Here is a 25,274-nt window from a genome sequence, read left to right as displayed (position 1 = left end):
GAGTTGCTATAAATATTTTTCTACAAATGGGTCCTTTTTCTTTTTCTTTGATCTCTTTGGAATATAGACCTAATAGTGGTATTGCTAGATATAAATGCAGTTTTATATCCTTTGTCATAGTTCTAAAAGTTCTCCAGAATGATTGGATTGATTCACTATACCACCAACAATGAATTAGTGTACCTATTTTTTCAACATCTCCTCCAGCATTTGTAATTATTTTTCTGTCATTAGCCAGTCTGATAGGTGTGATTTGATAGGTACCCCAGTATTGTTTTAATTTCTACTTCTCTATTAGTGATTTAGAGCATTTTTAATATGACTCTGATTTCCTATTCTGAAAACTGCCTGTTCTTATCTTTTGAGTATCAATTGGAAAATGGCTCTTAGTTTTATTAATTTGGCGCAGTTCTCTAAATATTTGAGAAATTAGGCCTTTATCAGAGAAAATTGTTGTAAAATTTTCCTTCTCTAGCTTTTCTTCTATTTTGCTTGCATTGGATTTATTTTAATGCATTTTGTTTCTCCATTCTCCATGAAAGGAAGGGATAGCAAGGGAAACATTTCATTACAACCTGCCGCCATCTAGATTTGTAGATGAAGTTGTGAGTGCAAGAGATTCATAGGTTTTGGATTACATCAGGTCAGAGCTGGCCAAAAGCAGGGGAAGTTTCTATGTCAGTAAGAACAGCCACCAGCAAAGGGAGAGCCACCTTGGCTGTTATAGAGGTAACAAAACAAGAATTATTTGGCAAAGTAGAAGATAAAATGTCTAATCAGCAGCCATGTAAAGTTCTTTATGTTTTGATAAGACTTAAATATTTATATCCCAGCAAATTTTAACAGTGATTTTAAGTTGTCACTGAATCCTATTTTAAGTTGTTTTTTTAATGCACGCTGTGTCTATTGTTTAGCATTTCTTTTGTATGTAGGAATAAAATGCCTGTCTAATCCCTGAGCCATTTTGTAAAGTGATTATCTTTTTATTTCCTGTTTTCAGGAGCCATAATCCAAGTTTTAAATACATTTATCCTTAGGATGCTGGGATGAGGATTTAATGAGAAAAGGAAGCCTCAATTCTCTCTAAAGGCCAAACTCCCCCCTTTCCCTTACACCCCTTTTTGCTCATCCCAGTCCAAACTTCAGGCCTGGGTGCGGATCAGGGGAGTAGCACAATATCCCAGCCTCATGTACCTAGCAGCCTTTCCTTCGCATTAGATAGGATTGCAGGAATGGCCAGAGTGGTGAAGGAGGAGGGAGTGCCCCCTAGTGAGTCAGTGAAGCAAATGCATCCACTGCTCAGGACCCCCATGCTACAGGCCCGTCCTCATTACCAACTCTGTCCTTCCATGGAATACCCAGTGTCAAAACTGGAAGGTACCTTAGAACATAGATTACAGAATTAGCAGATATACCTAAGCATGGGGGACAAATTCCAGCTTTACAGGTCAGTGGTCTAAAGATCTTTTCAGGTTGGCCCCCCATGTTCTAAGTTCTAGATCCTCTGATTCTATGTTCCTGTGCCTAGGATAATATAATATAGCCAATTTAGCAGCAAAACAATCAATCCTCGGGAGTATTCATGCTAAGGAACACTTTGAAGCTATAAAACTCTGCATACTCTTTTTTTTTAATTTTATTTTATTTAATAATAACTTTGTATTGACAGAATCCATGCCAGGGTAATTTTTTACAACATTATCCCTTGCACTCGCTTATGTTTCGTTTTTTCCCCTCCCTCCTTCCACCCCCCCCCAAGATGGCAAGCAGTCCTATATATGATAAATATATTCTGCATACTCTTTTATCCAGCAATATCCTAGTTCTGTATTCTAAAGAGATTTTTTTTTTAAATTGAGGAAAGGACCTATTTGTGCAAAAAATATTTATAGTAGCTCTTTCTATGGTGGCAAAAAACATTAAAAATTGAGGGGATGTCCATCAATTGGAGAATGGCTGAACAATCTGTTGTGTATGATTTTGATGAAATACTACTGTGCTCTAAGAAATAATGGACAGGTTTCAGAAACACCTGGAAAGACATGAATAGATGCAAAGTGAAGTGAGCAGAACCAGGAGAATATCGTACCCAGTAACAGCAGTATTATATGATGGTCAACTGAATGATTTAATTATTTTCAATAATATATCTAAGACAAGTCTAAAGTACTCATGATGAGAAAAGCTCTAGAAAAAGAAAAAATAAAATGATGGAATATGAATACAAATGGAAGGATACTGTTTTTCACTTATTTTTCTTGTTTTTTTTTTAATGTTTCACACCATGACCTATATGAAAATATGTTTTGCATGATTGCACATGTATAATCTATATCAAATTGCTTACCAATTAGGGGGGAGGTGAGTAAAGGAGAGAGAGAATTTGGAAGTGAAAAAAATTTTTTTAAATGTTAAAAAATTTATATATAGTTAGAAAAAATATTTTAATTATTTTATTAAAGCTTTTTAATTTTCAAAAGATATGCAAGGATGATTTTTCAACATCAACTCTTGCAAAACCTTGTGCTCCAACTTTCCCCCCTGTCCCTTACCTCTCCCCTAGATAGCAAGTAATCCAATATATGTTAAACATGGCAAAAATATATGTTAAATGCAGTATATGCATGCATATATAATTATCTTGCTGGACAAGAAAAATCAAATCAAAAAGAAAAAAAAGGAAAAAGAAAATAAAATACAAACAACAACAAAAAAAAGTGAAAATACTATGTTGTGATCCATACTCAGTTCTCCAGTTCTCTCTCTGGGTATAGATGGCACTTTTCATTACAAGATCATTGGAACTGGTCTGAATCATCTCATTGTTGAAAAGAGCCACATCCATCGGAATTGATCATTTTATAATCTTGTTGTTGTGTACAATGATCTCCTGGTTCTGTTTATTTCACTTAGCATCAATTCCTGTAAGTCTCTCCAGGCCTCTCTGAAATCATCCTGCTGATCATTTCTTATAGAACAATAATATTCTATAACATTCATATACCATAACTTACTCAGCTATTCTCCAACTGATGGGCATCCACTCAGTTTCCAAAAAATATTTTTCTAAATTAAAAAAAAAAGTAACAGTAGCATACACAGTGGCCATGCCCTGGTGAAAGTTTTCTTTATTTTAAAAAAAAAGTTAATAGTATTTTATTTTTCCAAATACATGTAAAGATAGTTTTCAACATACATTTTTGTAAAACTTTTTGTTATAAATTTTCCTCCCTCTCTCCCTTACTCCCTCTTCTCAAGACAGCAAGCAATCTGATATGGGTTAAATATGTGCAATCGTTTTTAACATATTTACATATTTGTTACGTTGTACAAGAAAAATCAGACCAAAAGGGGAAGAAAAAAACAAGAAACAAACAAAAAGGTGAAAATACTATGCTTTGATCCACATTCAATCTTCATAGTTCTCTCTCTGGATATGATTGGCATTTTCCATCCCAAGTCTATTGAAATTGCTTAGAATCACTGCATTATTGCAAAGAACCAAGTCCACAATTGATCATTACATAATTTTAAAATTTTATTTATTTTTAATATATATTGTTTTATGGATCATGTTGGGAAAGAGAAATCAGAGTAAAAGGGAAAAACCATGGAAGAGGGGAAAAAAACAAACAGAAAAAAAGAAGTGAACATAGCATTTGATTTATATTCAATCTCCATCGTTTTTTTCTGGAGGTAGATGGCATTTTTTGTCCAAAGTCTATTGGGATTGCTTCAGATCACTGAACCACTGAGAAAAACCCAGTCTTTCATAGTTGACCATTGCACTTTCTTGCTGTTATTGTGTACAATGTATTCCTGGTTCTGCTTGTTTCACTCAGCATTAGTTCATGTAAATCTTTTCACCTTTCTAAAATCAGTTCATTATTTTTTATAGAACAATAATATTCCATTATGTTCATATACCACAACTTAATTAGATATTCTCCAATTGATGGACATCCACTCCTTTTCTAATTCTTTGCTACCACAAAAAAAGAGTTGCTATAAATATTTTTGCACACGTGGATCCTTTCCCCTTCTTTATGATTTCCTTGGGAAACAGAGTAATGGCACTACTGGGTCAAAGGTATGCACAGTTTTATATCCCTTTGGGCATAGTTCCAGATCGCTCTCCAGAATGGTTGGATCATTTCACAACTCCACAACAATGCATTAATGTCCCCACATCCCCACCAACATTTATCATTATCTTTTCCTGTCATCTTAGCCAATCTGAGAGGTATAAAGTGATGCCTCAGAGTTGTTTTAATTTGCATTTCTTTAATCAATAGTGCTTTAAAGCATTTTTTCTTATGACTATAGATGGTTTTAATTTCATCAGCTGAAAATTGTCTATTCACATTCTTTGACCATGTATCAATTGGGGAATGACTTGTATTCTTTTAAATTTGACACCGTTCTTTACATATTTTAGAGATAAGATTTTTAACAGAAACACTAGCTGTAAAGTTTCCTTCCCCTTCCCCATTTTTTACTTTCCCTTTAATCTTGTTTCTGTTGGGTTTGTTTGTGCAAAACCTTTTTAATTTAATATAAGCAAAGTTGTCTATTTTGCCTTTCATAACGTTCTCTAGTTCATCTTTATCAAAAATTCCTCTCTTCTCCAAAGATCTGATAGGTAAATTATCCCTTGCTTTTCTAATTTATTTATGGTATCATCCTTTATGCCCAATTCATGTACCCAATTTGACTTTATTTTGTTGTGGGATGTAGGTCTCTGCAGAGTTTCTGACATATTATTTTTCAGTTTTCCCAGCAATTTTTGTCAAATAGTGAGTTCTCATCCCAGAAGCTGGAGTTTGAAGGTTATCAAATATGAGATTGCTATAGGTCTTGATTATTGTGTCATGTGTAGCTGATCTATTCCATTGATCCACTGTTCTATTTTTTAGCCAGTACCAAATGGTTTGGGATTATCACATAACTTTGCTATTACTGTGTACAATGTTTTCTGCTAATTTCACTCAGCATCAGTTCATATAAATCATTCCAGGCTTTTCTGAAACCAGCCTGCTCATCATGTCTTATAAAACAAATCATATTCCATTGCATTCAGATACCATAATTTATTCAGCCATTTTCCAGCTGTTGGGGGGGAGGGGTTCACTCACTTTCCAGTTCCTTGTCACTACAAAAAAGGATCCTGAAAAAGTTTTTGCACATGTGGGTCCTTTTCCTTTTTTGATGATCTTTTTGGGATACAGGCCCAGCAGAGACACTGCTGGGTCAAAGGGTATGCAGAGCTAGATAGCCCTTTGGGCAGAGTTCCAAACTGCCCTTTTCCAGTTATCTTGGTACAAATGTCTTAGTGGAAAGACTTAATTAACCAGGTTAAGGGTAACTGACAGACCTCAAACTTATTGGTTTGAGCATGGGCAGATGGAAACAGTTAGTTCCCACAGTCATGGAGATGGCTGAAGCAGGCACTGGGGAATGCTTAGCGCCTGATCAGATGTCAAAGACACCAGGGTCATCCACTGCCTCTCTGGTTATTGCCAGTCATCTTGACTTTTGTCCCTGGACTTTAATGACTCAGGAAAAGAGGGAGACTGATGACTTTATGCAACTCAGTCTGACTTAAATCCATTTCACAAGCAAGTCAAAACATCACCCACACCCCAATACAGATGTCTTTGGTGCTCTTCAAAAACAAAGGACAAACAAGACCCTTCCTCATTTGGACCCTGTCTACCTGTTCACTTACCAAATATTACTTTTCCTAATGTACTCTGCGGCTTAGCCAACTACTTGCTCTCCCGTATTCAAGACATTCCATCTGCCTTCTCTGTGCTATGTACAGGCTGTCTTCCCTGCCAGGAACCCCTTCCTCCTTCACTTCTGCTTCTTAAAATATCTAGCTTCATTTTCAAAGCTCAGCTAAACAGCCACCTCTTCCCTGAGAACTTTTTCTAATCAAATTAACTAAAGCTTTATCTATTGTATTCGGGTTTTTTTCATAAAACCAATTCTTAGTTTTATTTATTCAATAGTTTTCTTACTTTCAATTTTATCTCCTCTTTTATTTTCCAAATTTCAAATTTGGTATTTAATTGAGAATTTTTAATTTGTTCTTTTTTTAGTTGTAAGCCCAAATCATTGATCTTCTTTTTCTCTATTTTATGCAAGAAAGCATCTAGAGATATAAAATTTCCTCTAATAACCACTTTGGCTGCATCCCACAAATTTTGATATGTTGTCTCGTTGTTATTCTCTTGGATGAAATTGTTGATTGTGTCTATGATTTATTGTTTCATCCATTCATTCTTTAGGATTAGAGTATTCAGTTTCCAATTAATTTTTGGTCTATTTTCCTCTGGCCTTTTATTGCTTGTAATTTTTATTGCATCATGATCTGGAAAAAATTGCATTTACTATTTCTGCCTTACTGCATTTGATTTTGAGAGTTTGATGCCCTAATACAGTCATTTTTTTTTTTTAAATAGATTTCCAGGAACCACGAAGAAAAAAAATATAATCCTTCCTGTCTCCATTTAATTGTCTCCAAAGATCTATCATACCTAACTTTTCTAAAACTCGATTTACTTTCTAAACTTCTTTCTTATTTATTTTGACATACAATCCCTTTATATTTGAAATGCATTTCCTTCTCATTTCACTCAGTTAAGCGTGCCAAAGTTGGCTCAGGCATCAGCTCCACTCTGAAACCTTCTCCAGCCTCCCGGTTTGTTAGGAATCTTCCGCACCTGAGTTTTTGTTTGTTTGTTTTTTGCACAAATTATATAGCTTAATAGAACGCAAATGCAATGTCTTGAGAACAGGGATGGTTTTTAATGTCTTATCCCCAGCGCCTAAACTCAGTCCTTTTCAATAAGTAAATATATTGAATTGAAATCGACCAGACAAGAGTATGAACTCCCTCTTGTATGGGTAAACAGAGGGTGCATTTTAAATAAGTACTTATGTCGCTTTTTCAAGATTTGAAAACACATTACTTTTCTCATTTGACTGTCCCAGCTCTGAGGTAGGTGCTATTCTTCTTCTCTAACAGGTGGGGAAACTGAGGCATACAGTGGGCCACAGAGCTAGCTAGTACAGCTAGTCGGATGTAGGATTCGCACACAGGTCTCACCCTGACTCAGGGCGGCACGTGCCACTTCAGTAAAAAGCTCTGCTAAAAGGGCAATGCTCAGGTCTGAGAGCGAAGGGCGAGGTAGGTTAGGCGCGCGCGAGAGGCGCCCGCCCGCCCCTGGCTGCAAAGGCTTGAAAAGCCCGGGAGTGAAAGAATGTATATATGCCTCCCCGGAACTAAGTTTGTGTAGCCGCGGGACCACATTTTCGTGACGGACTGGTTTTAATTCCTGTCGTCTGAGTGCGTTTCCGGTTTCTGTGGCTGCTGAGGTCTTGGGGGTCGTAAGACTGTGGAGGACCCCAACCAGGAAGGATGAGCGGTGCCTGGGGGAAGGTAATGACGGTACTTTTGGGGCCGCCAGGGATAGGCGGGAGGGCGCGGGCCCGAAGCTGGGGAACCGTGCGAACATCAGCGCCTGGGAGCTCAAGGGCGAGGTGGAGGCTTTCCCCAGCAGCCTTTGCGATGGACAGTCCTGGGAGGGTTTCTGCACGTGTCCTGCTGATCTCATATATGACCCAATGTCAGACTAGGAGGGTGGAGGGGTCATCCATGTCCACCCGTCTCATGTGACGTCTGGAGACCAGACCAAAGAGGGTCTGCTCAAGGGCACGGAGGTTGATGCAGGGAGCTCTTCACCTTTTTGGTGCCACAGAACCCTGTCAAGCCAATAAACTTCTTTCACAGTATAAATTTTTTTTTTAATAATTGGAGAAAATACTAAATTTCCACCAGAAGTTATTTATTAACTATTAATAAGTTATTATATTAATAGATATAAAAATATAATTTTTCCCCCATCTAAGTTTATTTGCCCCTTTGGGGATGGGTCTTTGGATCTCTGGTTAGCGGCAAACCAGGGATCCAGTTTTTTGGACTCTTAAGATTTTTTTTCTTTTCCTTATCCTGATTCTCTGCCTTCTCTTCTAAAGCTGGGATGCAGCGCCTTCTTGTTCACCTTTCTGAACCACCTCATCCACATTCATGATTGCCACTAACACTCCGTAAAGGATTCCCAAACCTATGACTTCAGCCTGGAGGTTCTCCTGAGCTTCACACCCTCTGACTTAATCATCGTTGGGCCATTTCCATCTCTCGCCCCCTTGGTACTTCATATTTCAGATTTACAATACCTGAGCTAACCTCCCACAATCTTACTTCACTATTTATGCCTTAGGCACCACTTTTCACCAAGTCTTATAATGTGATCAAGTGCAAGCTTGTGATTTACCTTGGACCTGTCCTAACCAATTAGTACAGTCTTAGGGATTCTATGTCTCTCTCATTAATCACTTTCCTTCTGTTCCCATTATCTCATCCTGGCTCCAGTACTGTCTTTTATCATCACCCTTTATAGTTTCTTAATTGGCTCTCCGTTTTCCTTTTAGTCTATCTAATAACCTTCCACATATATATAATAACTCATACTTTTATGAGGTCTGAAAAGTGCTTTTTTAAAGAACAGCCTTGTGAGTTAAAGATTATTATTTCTGTTTTACAGAATGGGAAACTGAGGCTCAGGTTAGATGACTTGCTAGTGGTAGGATATGGGATATGACTTAGAATTTGTTAGTATTTTTACTGTTACCAAACATTTCTTTTCCTTATACTATGCTGCCTTTTTAACTTATCTGAACTATTACAGTAATTCCTTAATGGTCTTTCTGCCTTTTTTCCTTTTCTTCTTTCCACTCTATCCATTGTACAGCTGCCAAAATATTATTTCCTAGGCACAGATGTGGTTATATTATACTTCTGCTCATAATCCTTCAATGACTCCTTTTTTTCAAAAAATAATAGCTTTTAGGGTGCAGTGGATAAAGTACCAGCTCTGAAGTCAGGAGGACTTGAGTTCAAATCTGGCCTCAGACACTTAACACTTCCTAGCTGTGTGTCCCTGGACAAGTCACTTAACTCCAATTGTCTCAGCAAAATAAATAAATAATAATAGCTTTTTATTTTCAAAATATATGTAAATCGTTTTCAACATTCACCCTTGCAAAACTTTGTGTTACAAATTTTTCTCCCTCTTTCCCCCCATTTCCTTTCTTAGACAGCAAGTAATCCAATATATGTTAAACATGTATAATTCTTCATTCATATTTACACATCATGCTGCACAAGAAAAATCAGATCAAAAAATGAGAAAGAAAACAAAAAGGAGCAAACAACAACAAAAAAAGTGAAAATACTATACTGTGATCCACATGACAGTCTACTGATTCCCTTTTGCTTACCAAATGATGTTCAACTTCAAATTTCTTAGCTTTTTTTTTTTTTCCACAACTAACACTATTCTACCTTTCCCAGTTTTATCTCATATGTAACTCAGGACATTTACCAATTTGACCTCAATTTCCTCATCTGTAAAACTACAAAATGATCTCTTTGGGTCCTTCCAGATCTAAATTATGTGTACCTTTGATTTTCTGAATGACTATTGCTGACTGGGAGGAGTGTTATGAGTAGAGTTAGGCAATTTAGGCTAAATAGATTAGAGAGCCAGTCTCAGCTACCTCTTATGTCCTCTGGAATTAGGGCAGGACTGGGTGTAAGGTACTGTTATCTTGCTCTTCATAAGCAGTATAGAAGAAACTAAATCTTTTAGTAATCAGGTTCTCCAGGCCAGAAAGCAAAAATGACTCTTTGTTAAGTTGCATCTACAGATATTGGCTCTGTCTCATAATCCAATTCATTGAACATTTGTTAAGCTTCTCATATATTTGGAGTCTTGTGCTAGATGCTAGATGTATACAAAGATAAAACTAAAAACAAATCTCTGCCCTCAGTGAATTTATATTTTAACAAATAATTCAGTCTCCATTCAATTTATCCTAAAATTTGGGCAACTTGAAAGAGGGCTCTTACAGTGTCTTTCTTCCTAGTGATTTATTGTCACCTGGAATATAGTCATTTACAGATTTAGTACTGAGACATAGCATTGTGGAGAAGGCTTTTTTATTAGCATATCTTTTCATTGAGGAAGGTTCATACACCCTTGATTGAACAAAGATTGTGTATCTTTGTAGTTTATCTACCTTTTCTAAACTAATATACATAGTCATTACATCACAAGTGGACCTTCTTGCTAATGCAATCTTAAGTGAAATTACTAGAAACTAAGTGATATTACTAGAATCTTAGTGCCCAGAATGCCCCTTGACCTTTCCAAGGTCAAACTATTCAGTTTGGGCGGCCATATTTCAGGAAGGAAATCAATAAACTTGAGCACATTTCAAGCAACCAGTGTGATAATTCAACCAACAAGCATTTATTAAACATCTATTATGTATCCAAAAATATATAGAGACAAAATGAAACAAATAGGCGCTACTTGCAAGTAGCTTAAATTCTAATGGTAAGGAAGGGAAAACATGGACATAAGTAAATATGGAATAAATAAAAAGAAAATAAATACAGGGTAGTTAGGGAAGGAAGGCACTAACAGTTTGGGGGAATCAGGAAATATATCATGTAATATCTTGAAGGAAGAGAGAGCTGATGAATTGGGCTACAAATATTATTTGAGGGCTTCATATGATGTGTTTAGCCTAGAGAAGAAATAGTTTAGTAGGGGATTGTATGATGTATGAGATTTGTTTTGTTTGGAGCAATGGCTAAAGGTTGTAAAAAGGCAGATTTTGGCTTGATATATGGGAAAAGTTCCCAACCATAGAACTGTCTAAAAAGCTGAATAAACTCACTTGTTTATTATCATTGGACGTTTTCAAGTGGAAGCTAGATAACCAGTTACCAAGGATTTTGTGGAAGTGATTCCTCTTTAGAGCTGGATTGGATCAGACAAATATTAAGATCCATTCCTATGGATTCTATGATTTCTTTTTTATCACATGCATTTATAACTATTCTTTGAACCTTTTTTTTCTGTTTTTACCTGTATCTTGGACCATGCATATGTATATTTGTTTCTTCCCTTAATGTTGTCTGATTTTGTTTTTAAAAAAATTCCTTTGTCACTTAAAAGGCCTATATTCACAAATCATCCTACCATTAATTTATTTGACTGTATAGTATATTTCTATTTAATCATCTTCCTCCATACATAGTTCAGCAGTTATAATCGGTAAATCATAAATTTACTCAAGGACCAAAATTTGCCATAGAAAGAAGAGAGACCCTCTGTGGTGGGTACCCTGATAAATCCTATTAGAAACAAAAAATACAACTGAGCTTACATGCTATTATTGGCACTAGTTTTTTTTAGTCCTTGCTTTAATCCTAAAGAATCTGTCATGCTCATAAAGTTTACCTACATGGTGCTTTGGTTTAGGGCTCTGCATCAATTGCTTCCAAGTTTTTATTCGTGCATCCTTTAGAAATTTTTGAGTCTGTACCCAAATATAAGCACATTTATTTATGTTATAAGCATGAACATAAATTAATGTACATTACAAAATTTACACCAAAAATAGAAATTAAAAATGAATGAGATAGCAGGGACATATTTGATTCTAGAGTCAATAGAGAGCTCTCTGCATTGCAAGTATGTGGAGGATGGATTGGATTGGGGAGAAACTTGAGTTGGGAAGATTAGGAACTTACTGAAATAGTGTAGGTGAAAGTTAATGGCGGCCTAAGCTAGGATGGAGCTTTATCAGTAGAGACAGATGTGAAGAGGTGTTATGGAGGTAGAATTAGCAAGATTTGACAACTATTGTTTATGTGGGATGAGGTGAGTTGTGAGTGAAGGACCAGTTGCGAACTGTCACTGCCATTGTGACAGGAAGGATGGGGTGTCCTTAATTAATAGGGAAGTTTGGGAAAAGGAGACATTTTAGGAGAAAGATACTATGAGATCTTTTGATGTATATTACAACTCTTTTTGGCCTGTTCATCCTGTACAACTCACCATGTATCATTTAAAATGAAGAAGAGAGGGCTTTGCCTTTGCCCTGAGCACACAGCCAGCTGAGCAGTGCCTGCTAAAGCCATGAGGTGATGGGGAGCAAGGGGGGACAAGGGAGGGATTTAATTCCTAAGATAATTGAGCAGGGAGGAGGGCCAGGGAAGTGCCCAGATGGAGTTTATATTATAGCTTTTCCTAAAGCTTTCCTGAGCCAGTGCCAGGGCAGCTAGGAATAAGTTGGAAGTTTACATGGCTAGGAAATGGGAGGAGCTGGGAAGTACAGAAATATGGTTGTCCTGGACACAAGCTACACCACATTTATGGGAAAAAGATACTCAACCTATCTTCCCACTCTCCAGTTACTGGCTTATCATGTACCTCTGTGCCCCTGGGAGGGGTCCCCATTTTGAAAACCTTTGCCCTAACAAAGGGCAACTATGTGAATTTAGGTCATGAGACTCTGGCAAGGAAGATGGAATTAAAATGGAAATTGCACTTCTCTTCCTGTTATTCCAATTACTGATGACCCTTTCAAAGGAGAGGTTTGTTATGTTGGTCTTCTAAAAAATTCTGGTTCTTTAAGGGAAGCACTGTTATTAATTTTGAAGTCTTGTAGATTTTAGTTAAATGGACTGCAGGTTTTGATTTGAACATACTGTGGAAGCAACGTGATATTAATGGAAAGAGCCTAGTTGTTCCCACAACTCTTTGATATGGATATTGCAGGTATTCTTAGGTATTATTTAATGTTAGAAGAGACTTTAGAAATCATTTGTTCCAAATGGTTTATTTTACCCATAATAAAACTAAGAAGAAATGACTCATCTAAAATCTCAGGAACAATTCTTAAGAGAATTGGTATTTGAACATAGATACTTACGTTGCCATTCCTCACTGTCCAGTGTCTATATCACTCACTGTACAGGAATCAGAAGACTAAGGTTGAGTCCTAACTGTGCTGCTTATCAGCTAGGTAACTTAGAGCCAGTCTTCACCCTCAGAAAGAATAATCTCTGCCACATTACTTCATAGTGTGGTATCAAGTGCTGTACAAGTATATGGTGTCATTTTTATATATATCTTAGTATTCCTAAATGTAACCTGTAATAGACGTACAAATACACACATATGTACACATGTATGTACACAAATACATAGATATCTGTCCTGGTGTCTCTTATCTTCTTCTCTCTATATTATTATATTGAGTAATCACATTAATTCCCAAGGATTCAATTGTTGTTATTACACAGATCATTCTCAGATCTATTTTTCTTGTCCTAATTTCTCTCATAAACTTTCAGTTTCATATCTCCAACCGACTATCAAACTTATCAAATGAATGTTCTACAGATATCTTTAACTCTAAGTGTCTAAAACAGAATTCCTTATAGTCCCCCCCCCCCAAAACAAAACAAAACAAAACAAAACAAAACCAAAAAAAAAAAAAAAAAAAAACCTCTTGCTTCTTTCTAACTCCCTTATCACCATTGAGGGTGTAATCATGATTGCAGACATTAGGATTAAGAATACCAACCAAGATGAGAATGGGGAGTTGAGATGATTGGGGAAAAAAAAAAAAAAAGATGATCAGTAAATATGGTCTCTGTGCACAGGCATTTTATCTAGGCAAAATTATAATTTGGGGAACTTTGTTTTTCCCTTTTCTCTAGCTTTCCCTTTACTTTCCCTACTATCCTTTCTTCTTCTCATTGGTGTCTCAGTCCTTCAGTAACTTCTAGTTCCCTGTACCTTCTCTCTGTTAACATAAATTTGATATTTTAAAAGCATGCATAGCCTAGCAAAATGCCTGAGGTAGACTAGATACTTAGCTACTATCTGTTAAATGAGTGACTGAATGTATTCATAGTAAGGGAATTTAAAAAACTGATAAGGTTTGCTACATGACACCTGACAGAGGAATTTGCTTTTAACAGAATAGTGATATTAATAAAGTAATAATTATGTTTCACATTTACATCATGTAACCCTGACAAAAATTCTAATTCTCTCATGTTTAATTAAAGTTTTATTGATGCCTTTTGAAAAAAAAAAACTTTTAATTGGAATTTAAACTATAATAGTTAATAACATATTTAGAGCGCTGCATGACAGATACTAGAATAAGCATTTTACAGTTATCTCATTTGATCCTTACAACAATCCTGGGAGGTAAGTACAATTATTAGCCTCACTTTACTAAAATTAGAAAACTGAGGCTAATAGAGCTAAAGTAACTTATCTAGAATCATGAAGCCATTAACTGACACCACATTGTAATTTCCTGGTCCAGTGCTCTGTTCAGTTAGCCCCCCAGCAGCCGTAGTCAGGATTAGAGGCATTAGCCCAACTACTTTTTTTTTTTTTTTAATTGTCTCTTCTCCCTCCCCACCCACCCCAGGCAATTAGGGTTAAGTAACTTGCCCAGGATCACACAGCTAGGAAGTGTGAAGTGTCTGAGACCAGATTTGAACTGAGGTCCTTCTGATTTCAGGGCTGGTGCTCTATCCACTGAGTCACTTAGCTGCCTCGCTTCAGCTACTTTGTAAGCTTCTTGTGGACATGACTTCTTAGCCCAGCAAGTTTGTAAGCTTCTCATGGGCAGGAATAACTTCTGTTTGTTTCCTCTAATGTGGTATTGTGGCCATCTACAATAGATGTTCAATAAATATTTGTGTTTATGAGTGAATTAAATCACCCACCATAGTCATGAAAAGCCTAGAAAAATCAGATCTGATCATTATACACTTCAACAACGATATTGTATGAGGATGTATTCTGATGGAAGTGGATTTCTTTGACAAAGAGACCCAACTCCGTTTCAATTGATAAATGATGGACAGAAGCAGCTACACCCAAAGAAAGAACACTGGGAAATGAATGTGAACTATTTGTATTTTTGTTTTTCTTCCCGGGTTATTTTTACCTCCTGAATCCAATTCTCCCTGTGTAACAAGAGAACTGTTCGGTTCTGCAAATATGTATTATATCTAGGATATACTGCAACTTATCTAACATATAGGACTGCTTGCCATCTAGGGGAGGGGGTGGAGGGAGGGAGGGGAAAAATCGGAACAGAAGCGAGTGCAAGGGATAATGTTGTAAAAAAATTACCCTGGCATGGATTCTGTCAATAAAAAGTTATTTAAAAAAAAATCAGATCTGAGAATGTTTGCCTACAGAACTCTTTTAGAAGTTAGAGACTGTGTTGTACTTGATTAAAGTCCTATATTCCCTGCCCTCTGTGTCATTGGCCCATTGGTCTTCTGACCACTACTTACTCTTTTTTTTTTTTCATTGAAAACTTCAATTTTTTTTCCAGTTTTCATTAATTTTATTTCTTTTTAAAAATAAAGCTTTTTATTTTCAAAACATATATCTAGATAGTTTTCAGCATTCACCCTTGCAATTCCAGTTCCAGTTTTTTTCTCCCTCCCTTCCCCCCACACCTTTCCTTCAACAGCAAGTAATCCAATACATATTAAACATGTGCAGTTCTTCCATATATATTTCCACAATTGTCCTGCTGCACAAGAAAAATAATATCAAAAAGGAAAAAATGAGAAAGAAAACAAAAAGCAAGCAAACAACAAAAGTGAAAATACTATGATGTGATCTACACAGTTCCCACAGTTCTCTTTCCGGGTGGAAATAGCTCTCTCTATCACAAGACCATTGGAACTGATCTGAATCACCTCCCTGTTGAAAAGAGCCACAGCCATCAGAATTGATTATATAGTCATGTTGTTGCTGTGTACAATGTTCTCCTGGTTCAGTTTAATTCACTTAACATCAGTCCATGTAAATCTCTCCAGGCCTCTCTGAAATCATCCTCCTGATCATTTTTTACAGAACAATAATGTTCCATAACATACATATACAATAATTTATTCAGCCATTCTCCATTGATGGACATCCACTCAGTTTCCAGTTTCTTACCACCACAAAAAGGGCTGCCACAAACATTTTTGCACATATGGGTCCCTTTCCTTCCTTTAAGATCTCTGGGATATAAGCCTAGTAGAAACACTGCTGGGCCAAAGGGTATGCACAGTTTGATAGCTTTTTGAGGACCTTTTAAGGTGCATCAGTTCACAACTCCACCAACAATGTATTAATGTCCCAGTTTTCCCTCATTCCCTCCAACATTCATCATTATCTTTTCCTGTCATCTTAGCCAATCTGAGAGGTGTATAGTGGTATCTCAGAGTTGTCTTAATTTGTATTTCTCTGATCAATAATGATTTAGAGCATTTTTTCATATGATTAGAAATTATTTCAATTTCTTCATCTGAAAATTGTCTTTTATCCTTTGACCATTTATCAATTGGAGAATGGCTTGTATTTTAAATTTGAGTCAATTCTCTCTATATTTTAGAAATGAGGCCTTTTTCAGAACACATGTATATACATTTTTTCCCCCATTTTACTACTTCCCTTATAATCTTGTCTACATTGGTTTTGTTTGTACAAAAACTTTTTTAACATAATATAATCAAGATTATCCATTTTGCATTTCATAATGTACTCTAGTTCTTCTTTGCCAACAAATTGCTTCCTTCCACTGATCTGAGAGGTAGACTATCTTTTGTTCTTCTAATTTGCTTATAATACCACTCTTTTACTACTTACTCTTATGAGATAATATATTTGTTATTTGTTATAAGACTATCTTTAGAATATACTGAGCTATCAGTAAGCATTTATTAGAACCTATATTTGTCAGGCACTATTTTAGGTGCTGAGTAAAGACAAAATTGAAACAGGACTTTGCCCTCAAAAAGCTTATTGTCTTATCAATAGAGACAACATGTACATAATATAAGATATATGTCAACTACAAGGATGTAGAGGGAAGGTAAAGCAATTCAGGGGTCTGAGAAAACTGTCTCTTGAACAAAGTTTTGAAATGAACAAAATATTCTAAGTGAATAAGAGATGGAAATGTATTCTAGTCATTGGGACCAGTGTGCCTTCTTCCCTCCTCCATCCCTCTAAAACCTTTCCTTGTAACAAGTCAGTGCAAAAGTGACACATTGGCCATTTCTGACAATGCCATCCACTTTTGACCAGTTTTTAATCTGTGACTTCAGGCATAATTCTTTTCCTGTAATCCACTATAATAGCTCTGTCCTTATTCCTTCACTCACGGTCCTCACAGTTTCTTCTTTCCCAGAGCCACTTTATCATTAATTAATGAGGATATCGTTTGCAGACTTGGTCCCAAAATAGAGAACTTTTATTTTAATAAAATAGCACCAAAGATTTCAGGATAGAGGAGGCATTTTTCCCAGTGTGAAAAGAGCAGCCCAGGCCCTGAACATTTTCCAGAAAGTTGTTGTCTTCTAAGCTTTGCTTTTAGATAATTAAAAAACTTATGTATTGTAGAAGTCCAGAAAAAAGCCTGGCTTTATCTATTCTTTTCTCACTCTACATAATACTTCATATTTAGTGATCTGTGAAAGGAAACCCCATTTGAATAACAATCTTTTAATACTTACTGCTTTTTATCATAGTTGTAGAAGTTAAAGCTAAAAGGGATTCTAGAACATAGAACATGGAATGTTAGAAATGGAAGGGCCTTTAGAACATAGTGTACCAAGTAAAGGACTGAGGAAAAAAAGGTTTGATATTCTGAACATATCGTTTATTAAGCAGTGTATGCCATTTGTCCAACAGACTGGACTAGACCATTTCAGGTTAGGCCCGGACCCTAAATAAGGGAGACAGACTTATATATTAAAAACAGTTAATCAGAAATTAGTCAAAAAATCAAATCAAAACCAGTTAATAAAAGGAAACAGTATAATATTAAGTGGATAAAAGATTAGAGACTTTCCAAATTTGGAGGGGGAGAGTGAATAGGTGTAATTCCCTAAAATCAGAAAAGGTGTCCTACTCCTCCATTCCATTCCCCAGTATTTGTGAATGATTAAAGGAATATGGAAACAATAACTGAGTGATCAGAATGAGACTAGTTTTCAGAAAAGACATCTGGTTTGCTCAGATGTTCAATTGTGAGAAAATTTCCTTGCAGATCTTTGGATGTGACAGTTTCTGTTCAGCATAACCTAGATTCTTAGGTAAGGGTCTCTCTAAGTAGCAAGTAGTAGTAGTCCAGTTTCCCAGCAACTCCAAACTAGATTCAAATAATAAAATAAGATTTTCTTCTAATTCCTTCAATTAAATAGTTTTCTCAAAAGACAGAATTTGGATTGAAAACATAATTGAATAGAAAGAAGATGAGTCAATCTTATTCACTCATTTCCTACAATTAACTACTTGCTGTCTATTCCTCTCAATTCCCTTAATATAGAAAGTTGACAGAGTCTGTTTCTTTTTTGAATCTTACATTCTTTGAGTTTCTGTTCAAAATAAATGATGATGGTGAGAATTTATTTGTATCCCCTCTAGGAAGTTCATAATATACTCTTTATTCTTAGTAAGAATATCTTGATATACTCTACAGATGCTTCAGAAATATTAATTGATTTGATTTGAAGTCTGATATTAAAGCAGGTTTTTTTTTTCTTACCTATTTTTCTCTTGTCATTATTCATTCACTGATTATTTACTGTGTGCACATATAGAGTCATATAACTGAATGTGGGGATCATGAAATTATGATTTATTATTAATAAATATCTATTTCATATATCTGTATATCCTGAGACACATACAAATTTTTCAAATGGAAAGGAGTTGAGTGGAAAAAGTTTAAGAAGCCCTGTCTAAGTCATTAAGTAGTGATTTATTCCTAAGAACTTCCTCTTGACATTAGCAGATAGGTATAGCACCCAGAAGCCTTGAGAGACAAAATGCTTTAAAAATCTGAAGTAAGTCTTGTTCTTTTAGTCAAAGACCAAAGAGAGCTGTTTTACTAGACCTTTAGTTTTAAAAACATAAATGTCAAAATCAGGAAAAATTTTCTCACTTAGAGTGGACTTCTTGGTTCTCTGCATCATGAGCAGGTAAAGATCAAACAGTTACAGAATCTTAGAGGCCTTAGAGATTGCTTAGTTAAACCAATGTGTTACTGAGACTCCCCTCTGTAATTCATACCTGTTTGAGGTTAATTCCTTCTCTAGCTTTGCCTCACTTGATTTTATGTGGTCACCCCTCCTTCACCCAAAAGTTACTGGGATCAGAAAACCCATACATGAAATCTGAGATGCTTGAAATATTGGTAGTATTGGGGCAGCTAGGAGGTGCAGTGGATAGAGCATCAGGCCCTGAAGTCAGGAAGACCTAAGTTCAACTGTGGCCTCAGACACTTAACATTTCCTGTCTGTGTGACTCTAGGCAAGTCACTTACCCCCAGTTGCCTCAGCAAAAAAAAAAAAAAAAAAAAAAAAAGGAAGGAAGAAATAAAGAAATATTGGTAATAATACTTAAGAGAAGCTGTACAAAGTCCTAATCATGCACTGTTATGGCACGGTGGCAACCCATTTCTCAATGGTTCTGCCATCGGAACACAATGGAACATAATGTTCTGTAAAATCTGCATGTAGGTCAAGATAACAAACCAGGTCTGTTTTCTGAGGACCAGGCTAACCAAGTATGGATAGACTTATTACCAACCAGTAGACTAGCTACTTATTGATAAAGTCTTTAAATAAAGGAAAATATAAAATGGTCTTCTTGCTTATGCATTTTCACTTTGTGCTTCTTCAGTATTGTTGACAGAAAGGCAAAAAAGGGGAAGAGGATACTAACAATAATTTTTTAGGTCACCTATAAATCAATTTATATATGAGATTATTATCATTTAGATGAGTGAGATTATTACTTATAGTTTATATGTGATTCATGTTGAGTGAGTGGAGTTACTCTTTAAGGAACTAAATCTTATAAATTTTGACCCTTTCCTTTCAAATGAAATCAGAAGACAGAAGAAAGTTGCAGTAAAATGGAAAAATAGTCAACATTCTCCTTAGAGAGATAAATAAAGTACTTGGCAGACTTCAAGTTTTATGTGTTCAAGGGCAATAAGAAAGATCATTTCATGGGACATTTAGTTACTCCACATTACAGTATTCGTGATAAGCATTTGCAGAGATCATCATGAAAATAATTGCAAGTTAAGCTAACAATTACAGATACAGACTAGAAAAGAATTATAAATACATTCTACAAAAATGTAATTAGGGAAAGGGCAAAGAAAAAGGATAAGCATTTATTAAATGCCTACTGTGTGCTAGCCATTGTGCTAAGTGCTTTTACAAATATTATTTTATTTAATTCACACAATAGTGGGTGCTATTATTAATGAATTATTATATGTTGTTATAAGATCCTCCAAGTGAAATGATCATATTCTTTGATATTTACTAAATAAATATATTGATTCTATAACATAGGTAGGCATGGGGAAGAAAGAAGAATGTATTAGAAAACTTGGTTTGGGAATAGGAAGTGAGAGAAGTCAGAGGCTTATAAATCATAAAGAAACTTCAAGCCTGTAAATTATGAATACTTTTTTGAGAAAAGAATTGGGAAATGCTGGACAACGTGAGGACTAAATAACATCACTAAATAACATCACAATATTCCTCTTCCTCCCTACCTTCCCCCTCCCTCTACCTAGTAAAATATATTTTGAAAACAATAAACACCTGGTTCTTGATATAGGAGCTATTTCTAAATCAACTGTCTTTGTATAAAAAAATCATCAACTTGTTAAAACAAATATTAAAATTTATACAAACTGGAAGGACTGGTAAAAATGAAACACTTTAGTGTTACTGAGGCCTGATTTATTATATGAGGCCAAAAATTGAGAGAGAGATTGCCATGTCATTAATGATGAAGTTTAAATCATGCAAGTCTGTCACCATGAGAAGACACCCAAGGGGACTAGCTGTAGTCTTAAACAGCGGCCATCTGATCCTTTCACTAAACAGAGCGGCCTGGTTAACCTACCAACTCATCCATAACCTGCAGGGCTGCTGGTGGAGCACTAGGGAGAGCTGGGCCTGGTTGTGGAGGGCTGAGCTGAAATCTGCCTCACCCTTCTCAACCGGGAGGTAGTTCAGGCATTTCCATTGGACTTGTGATAGAAAGTGCCACCACAGCCAGAACAAGAACTCTGGAGACTGCATGTGGATCAAAAGCACAGCATTTTCTACTTGTTGTTTGCTTCCTTGCTTGTTTTTTCTTCCTCATGTTTTTTTTGCACTCCATGATGGATACGGAAATATATTTAGAAGCATTATACATATTTAATCTATGTAGGAATGCTTGGTGTCCTGGAAGGGGGAGAGAGGGAGAAAAGTTTGGAACACTTAGTCTATGAATATTAGAAATTATCTTTGCATGTATTTGGAAAAATAAAATACTAATTTTTAGAAAAGAAATCTGACTTATGTGTGTGACCTGTTTGCTTCAGTTTCCTCCTGTAAAATGAGCTGAGAAGAAATGGCAAACCAGTCCAGTATCTTCGCCAAGAAAACCCCAGTAGGACCACGAAGACACAAGTGAACAAATAAAATCTTAAAGGATAATGTAGAAGATTATGAGCAATATTGTCTCATTATAATAGAGAGGATCCATAGTGGGGAAAGCACATTTTTAGAAAGCTTGGCAAGAGAGCCGACTAAGCCTAGTTATCCTGTGGATATTTAAGGATGAAATTGGAAATGAGAAAACAGCAAAAAATGGAAATAGATCTGAAAGACTTAGATAATGAACTCTTTTTGAATCAAAGGACAATGAAGCCTTCACATTTTGAATTTAAAATGACAGTGCTGTTCAGGATTTAAAAAGAAAAAAAAAAAAGGAAATCTACTGAAATTAAGATAGGAAGAATAACTGACCCAGACCAAGTATAGGGAAGGTGGTATGCTGGAAATAATACAATGCCAAAGATTTGGAGGAATCATCTTTTAAAATATTCAAAATAGGAAAGGATATGAAAATTTTAGGGGAAAAAATTTCTGATATTATTTTTACCAGGAAAAAGGTGACTGAGAGAATATTAATACCCATCAATACATAAATCACCTTTCTGATCTGTACTATATATATATGTTTTTAAAATTTTACTTTTGCTAAGGCAATTGGGGTTAAGTGACTTGCCCAGGGTCTCACATAGCTAAGAAGTATTAAGTGTCTGAGGCCAGATTTGGACTTAGGTCCTCCTCCTGCCTTCAGGGTGGGTGCTCTATCCACTGTGCCCCATGTGTAGATTATTCTCATAAAAATATAGTACAGGACATCTAGGTGGTCCAATGGATAGAACACCAACCCTGAAGGCAGGAGGACCTGAGTTCAAATGTGGTCTAAGTCACTTAACACTTAATACTTAATTCACCCAAAATTAAATAAATAAAAGAAACAAAAACTAAAAAAAGAGAGTGAGAAATAATTTACACACACATTGAGGGCATCCTGGATGGCATGCCATAAGAAGGTAACAATGATGTTTTTGCAAATTTTGAAGCTTTTTCCAAACTTTCCTATTCCCGTCAAAAGCAACCTTCTAGTCTACCTTGATTGGTAATCCTGGAGTCATCTCCAGTTTTTTCCTCTCCCTTACCCATATATCTGCTGCCAAAATCTTGGTATTTTTAGCTCTACAACATCTTTCCCATGTGACTTGTCTCTACTCAAATAGTTCTTGGTTCCTTATCACCTGCCAGCTAGATTATTCCATGGCCTCCTAATTGGCATCTTTGCCTCATGCTCCAGTCTGTCCTCCACATTGTTGCCTAAATTACTTTCTTTAAGTACAAATCTTTAAGTACCATGTTACATCCCTGTTCAATCAACTCCAGGGGCTCCTTCTTCATAACATGCTTCGAGTTGTCTTTCCAAGCTAATTGGACATTATTAGCATACTCTTCGATCCAGACAACTGGCTTAGTCACTTGCCTCCAATATGATATTCTGTCTCTCATATATATGCCTTTGCTCTCTGCTTGTCCCATCCATAGAATGCACCCCTTCCTTACTTCTGCCTCATAAACTCACTCTCTCTCTTTTCAAGATTCATCATAAGCACAGTGCCTGGCACATAGTGGATACTTAATAAATGTTAGTTGATCAATTTATTGATTGATGTCCAATAGATGATTAAGATGAGATTCTGGAGGTTAGAAGAGAATTTAGGGCTGGGTAAGTAGATTAGAGAATCAAAAGCATTGATGTTCAGTCATTCTTCAGTTGTGTCTGATTCACCCCACTTAGGGTTTTCTTAGCTTAAATACTAGAGTGGTTTGCCATTTCCTTCTCCAGCTCATTTTACAGATGAGGAAATGGAGGCAAATAGCATTCAATGACTTGCCAAGGGTCACTAGTGTCTGAAACCAGATTTGCATTCAGGAAGTTGAATCATCCTGACTTCAGGCCTCATGCTCCATCCACAGCTGCCAATCACCCACATAGCTATCAAAATTGAATATTTTTTATCTATGATCACCAAGCAATAAAGACAAGAGAAGAAAGCTCAGAGATCTAGAGGGACCTCCATTGTTAGTGGGCATGACTTGGAAGACTGAGGAATGGTCAAACACATAGGAGGAGGATCAAGAGAGAGCAGAGTCACAGAAATCAAGAAATAATATAGTGTCACGTAGAAGAGGGTCCTTTGCAGTGTTAAAGATTGCAGAGAGATGAAAATGGCTAAAAACACAGCAAAAGCTGTTAGATTTGGCAGGGGAGCGGTTTCAGCTGAAGGATGATGTAGGAGGCCAGACTACAGAGAGTCAGGAAGAGAATGGAGGATAGCCACAACGGGCAGGAGAGATGTGGGATGATAGCCAGCTGGGATAATTACATCAGTCCTTTATCTCAAAATCTCCTTTCATCCTTATTTCTTCCTTTCCTCTAGTTTCTATATGAGATGACTGCTCTTTTTGTCAAGATCCACTCCCTCTCTCTACATGTACCTTTGATCTCATGCCCCTCCTGGTTTTTTTTTAGCATTCCTTCTGTTTTTCATCAGAATCTTTTGTCTCTTTTCTATCTATTGTGTCCTTTTCTCTTGCCTTTACATTTTTCCAGGTCAATCTAATCCTTAAAAAACTCTTAAGTCAGACTTAGATTGAAGTCCATGAAGCATCCAGCTTGAAATGTTCAATAGGCATTAGATGAGTGATGGAGCTCAGGAAGGAGTCTGAAGCATATAGAGATGAGTCATCTGCCTAGAGTTAACAAATCTGTGTTCCTAGGATGTTTAAACATATAGAAAGTGAGGAGGTTATCCACTTCTCTTTGGCTCATGAGCCAGTGAAGGAATGACAAGCTCATTTTGCTCTCTGACTCTCTTAACACTGAAAAAATGTGTTCTTTTAGCAAAAAATAGATCACTTCTTTAGTGACAAGTCAGAGCACTCCAAAACTCCTTAAGTTGGCTCTCTGGGCAATGCAGACAAGCCCAGAGACAGCTAGCTCTCTTTATTCAGCAGGATATATTTTACTTTTTCCAATCAGCCTGTAGCAAAGTCACACCTCTTCTACCATAAGCACAGTTTACAACAAAACAAATACAAAGCTGTCTTTTCCACTTCTGTTTTTCTTTCTCAAATCATAGAAGTAGTAGAGAGCAACCAGACATTCCCAAGGATTTCCCCTTCTCTCAGACTATACATGGTGTTAGAGAGCTATAAACTCAGACTCTTCTGGCACAGAAACTGATTTTGTTCTTTAATCATCACAGCAGCTGCATAGAATTCTCAGCTGACCCAACCTTTCTGCAGCCAGTCAGGAAAGCAATGCCTAATTCAGTCATCAGACTCCCCAGGAGAGCTGCTGAAAAGCCTGCAGCCCTCTTAACTAGAAGTAGTTTCTTTAGTCACATTCTGTGTCTTCTGCTCCACTTTTTTGGAATCCTCTTTTGTTCAGATTAGACTTCTGCTTCTCTTCTGTAGCTTCTTCTCTTTTTTCTTGTATCTTCTGATGCTTCATCAGAACCTTCGGGTAGTCTGATGATATGAATTTTAAAAAGATTTTGAGTTTGTGTGTTGTACTATAACTCATGCTGTTGGGCTTTAGGGGCCATTACTGGACTAGAGGAGTTGATGATATATAACTTCTGTTCATTATTTTATAGAATCATCTCTACCAGTTATATAATTTAAGTGATATTTAGATAATTCTAATAACTGTATATTTGGCAAATTATTTTAAAATTTCAATGATGTTTTCTCTTTAAAAAAAAGATTTTGGGTTTGAAATTTTCCTTCCTCATGTTGTGAAATAAGAATCAGAAACAAGAGGAAAAATCATTAAAAAAAAACCAAAAATGAAAATAATATTCTTTGATTTGCACTCAGGCTTTAGTGTTCTTTCTCTGGA

General features: G+C 36.2%; 1 protein-coding gene across 1 annotated transcript in view; it reads left to right on the top strand.

The window, feature by feature from the left end:
* Nucleotides 1–7,307: 7,307 nt before the first annotated feature.
* Nucleotides 7,308–25,274, top strand: part of MRPL48 (mitochondrial ribosomal protein L48) — a 61,587-nt gene continuing 43,620 nt past the window's right edge. The window contains exon 1 of the mRNA XM_051987136.1: nt 7,308–7,447. Within this exon, the coding sequence (XP_051843096.1) occupies nt 7,427–7,447 (21 nt within the window). The 5' untranslated portion in view covers nt 7,308–7,426. The remainder of the gene's footprint in view (nt 7,448–25,274) is intronic.

The sequence above is a fragment of the Antechinus flavipes genome, chromosome 3, assembly GCF_016432865.1.
Source record: "Antechinus flavipes isolate AdamAnt ecotype Samford, QLD, Australia chromosome 3, AdamAnt_v2, whole genome shotgun sequence".
Lineage (NCBI taxonomy): Eukaryota > Metazoa > Chordata > Mammalia > Dasyuromorphia > Dasyuridae > Antechinus > Antechinus flavipes.
Note: the sequence above shows the minus strand (reverse complement) of the source record. Positions and strands in the feature narration are given on the sequence as shown.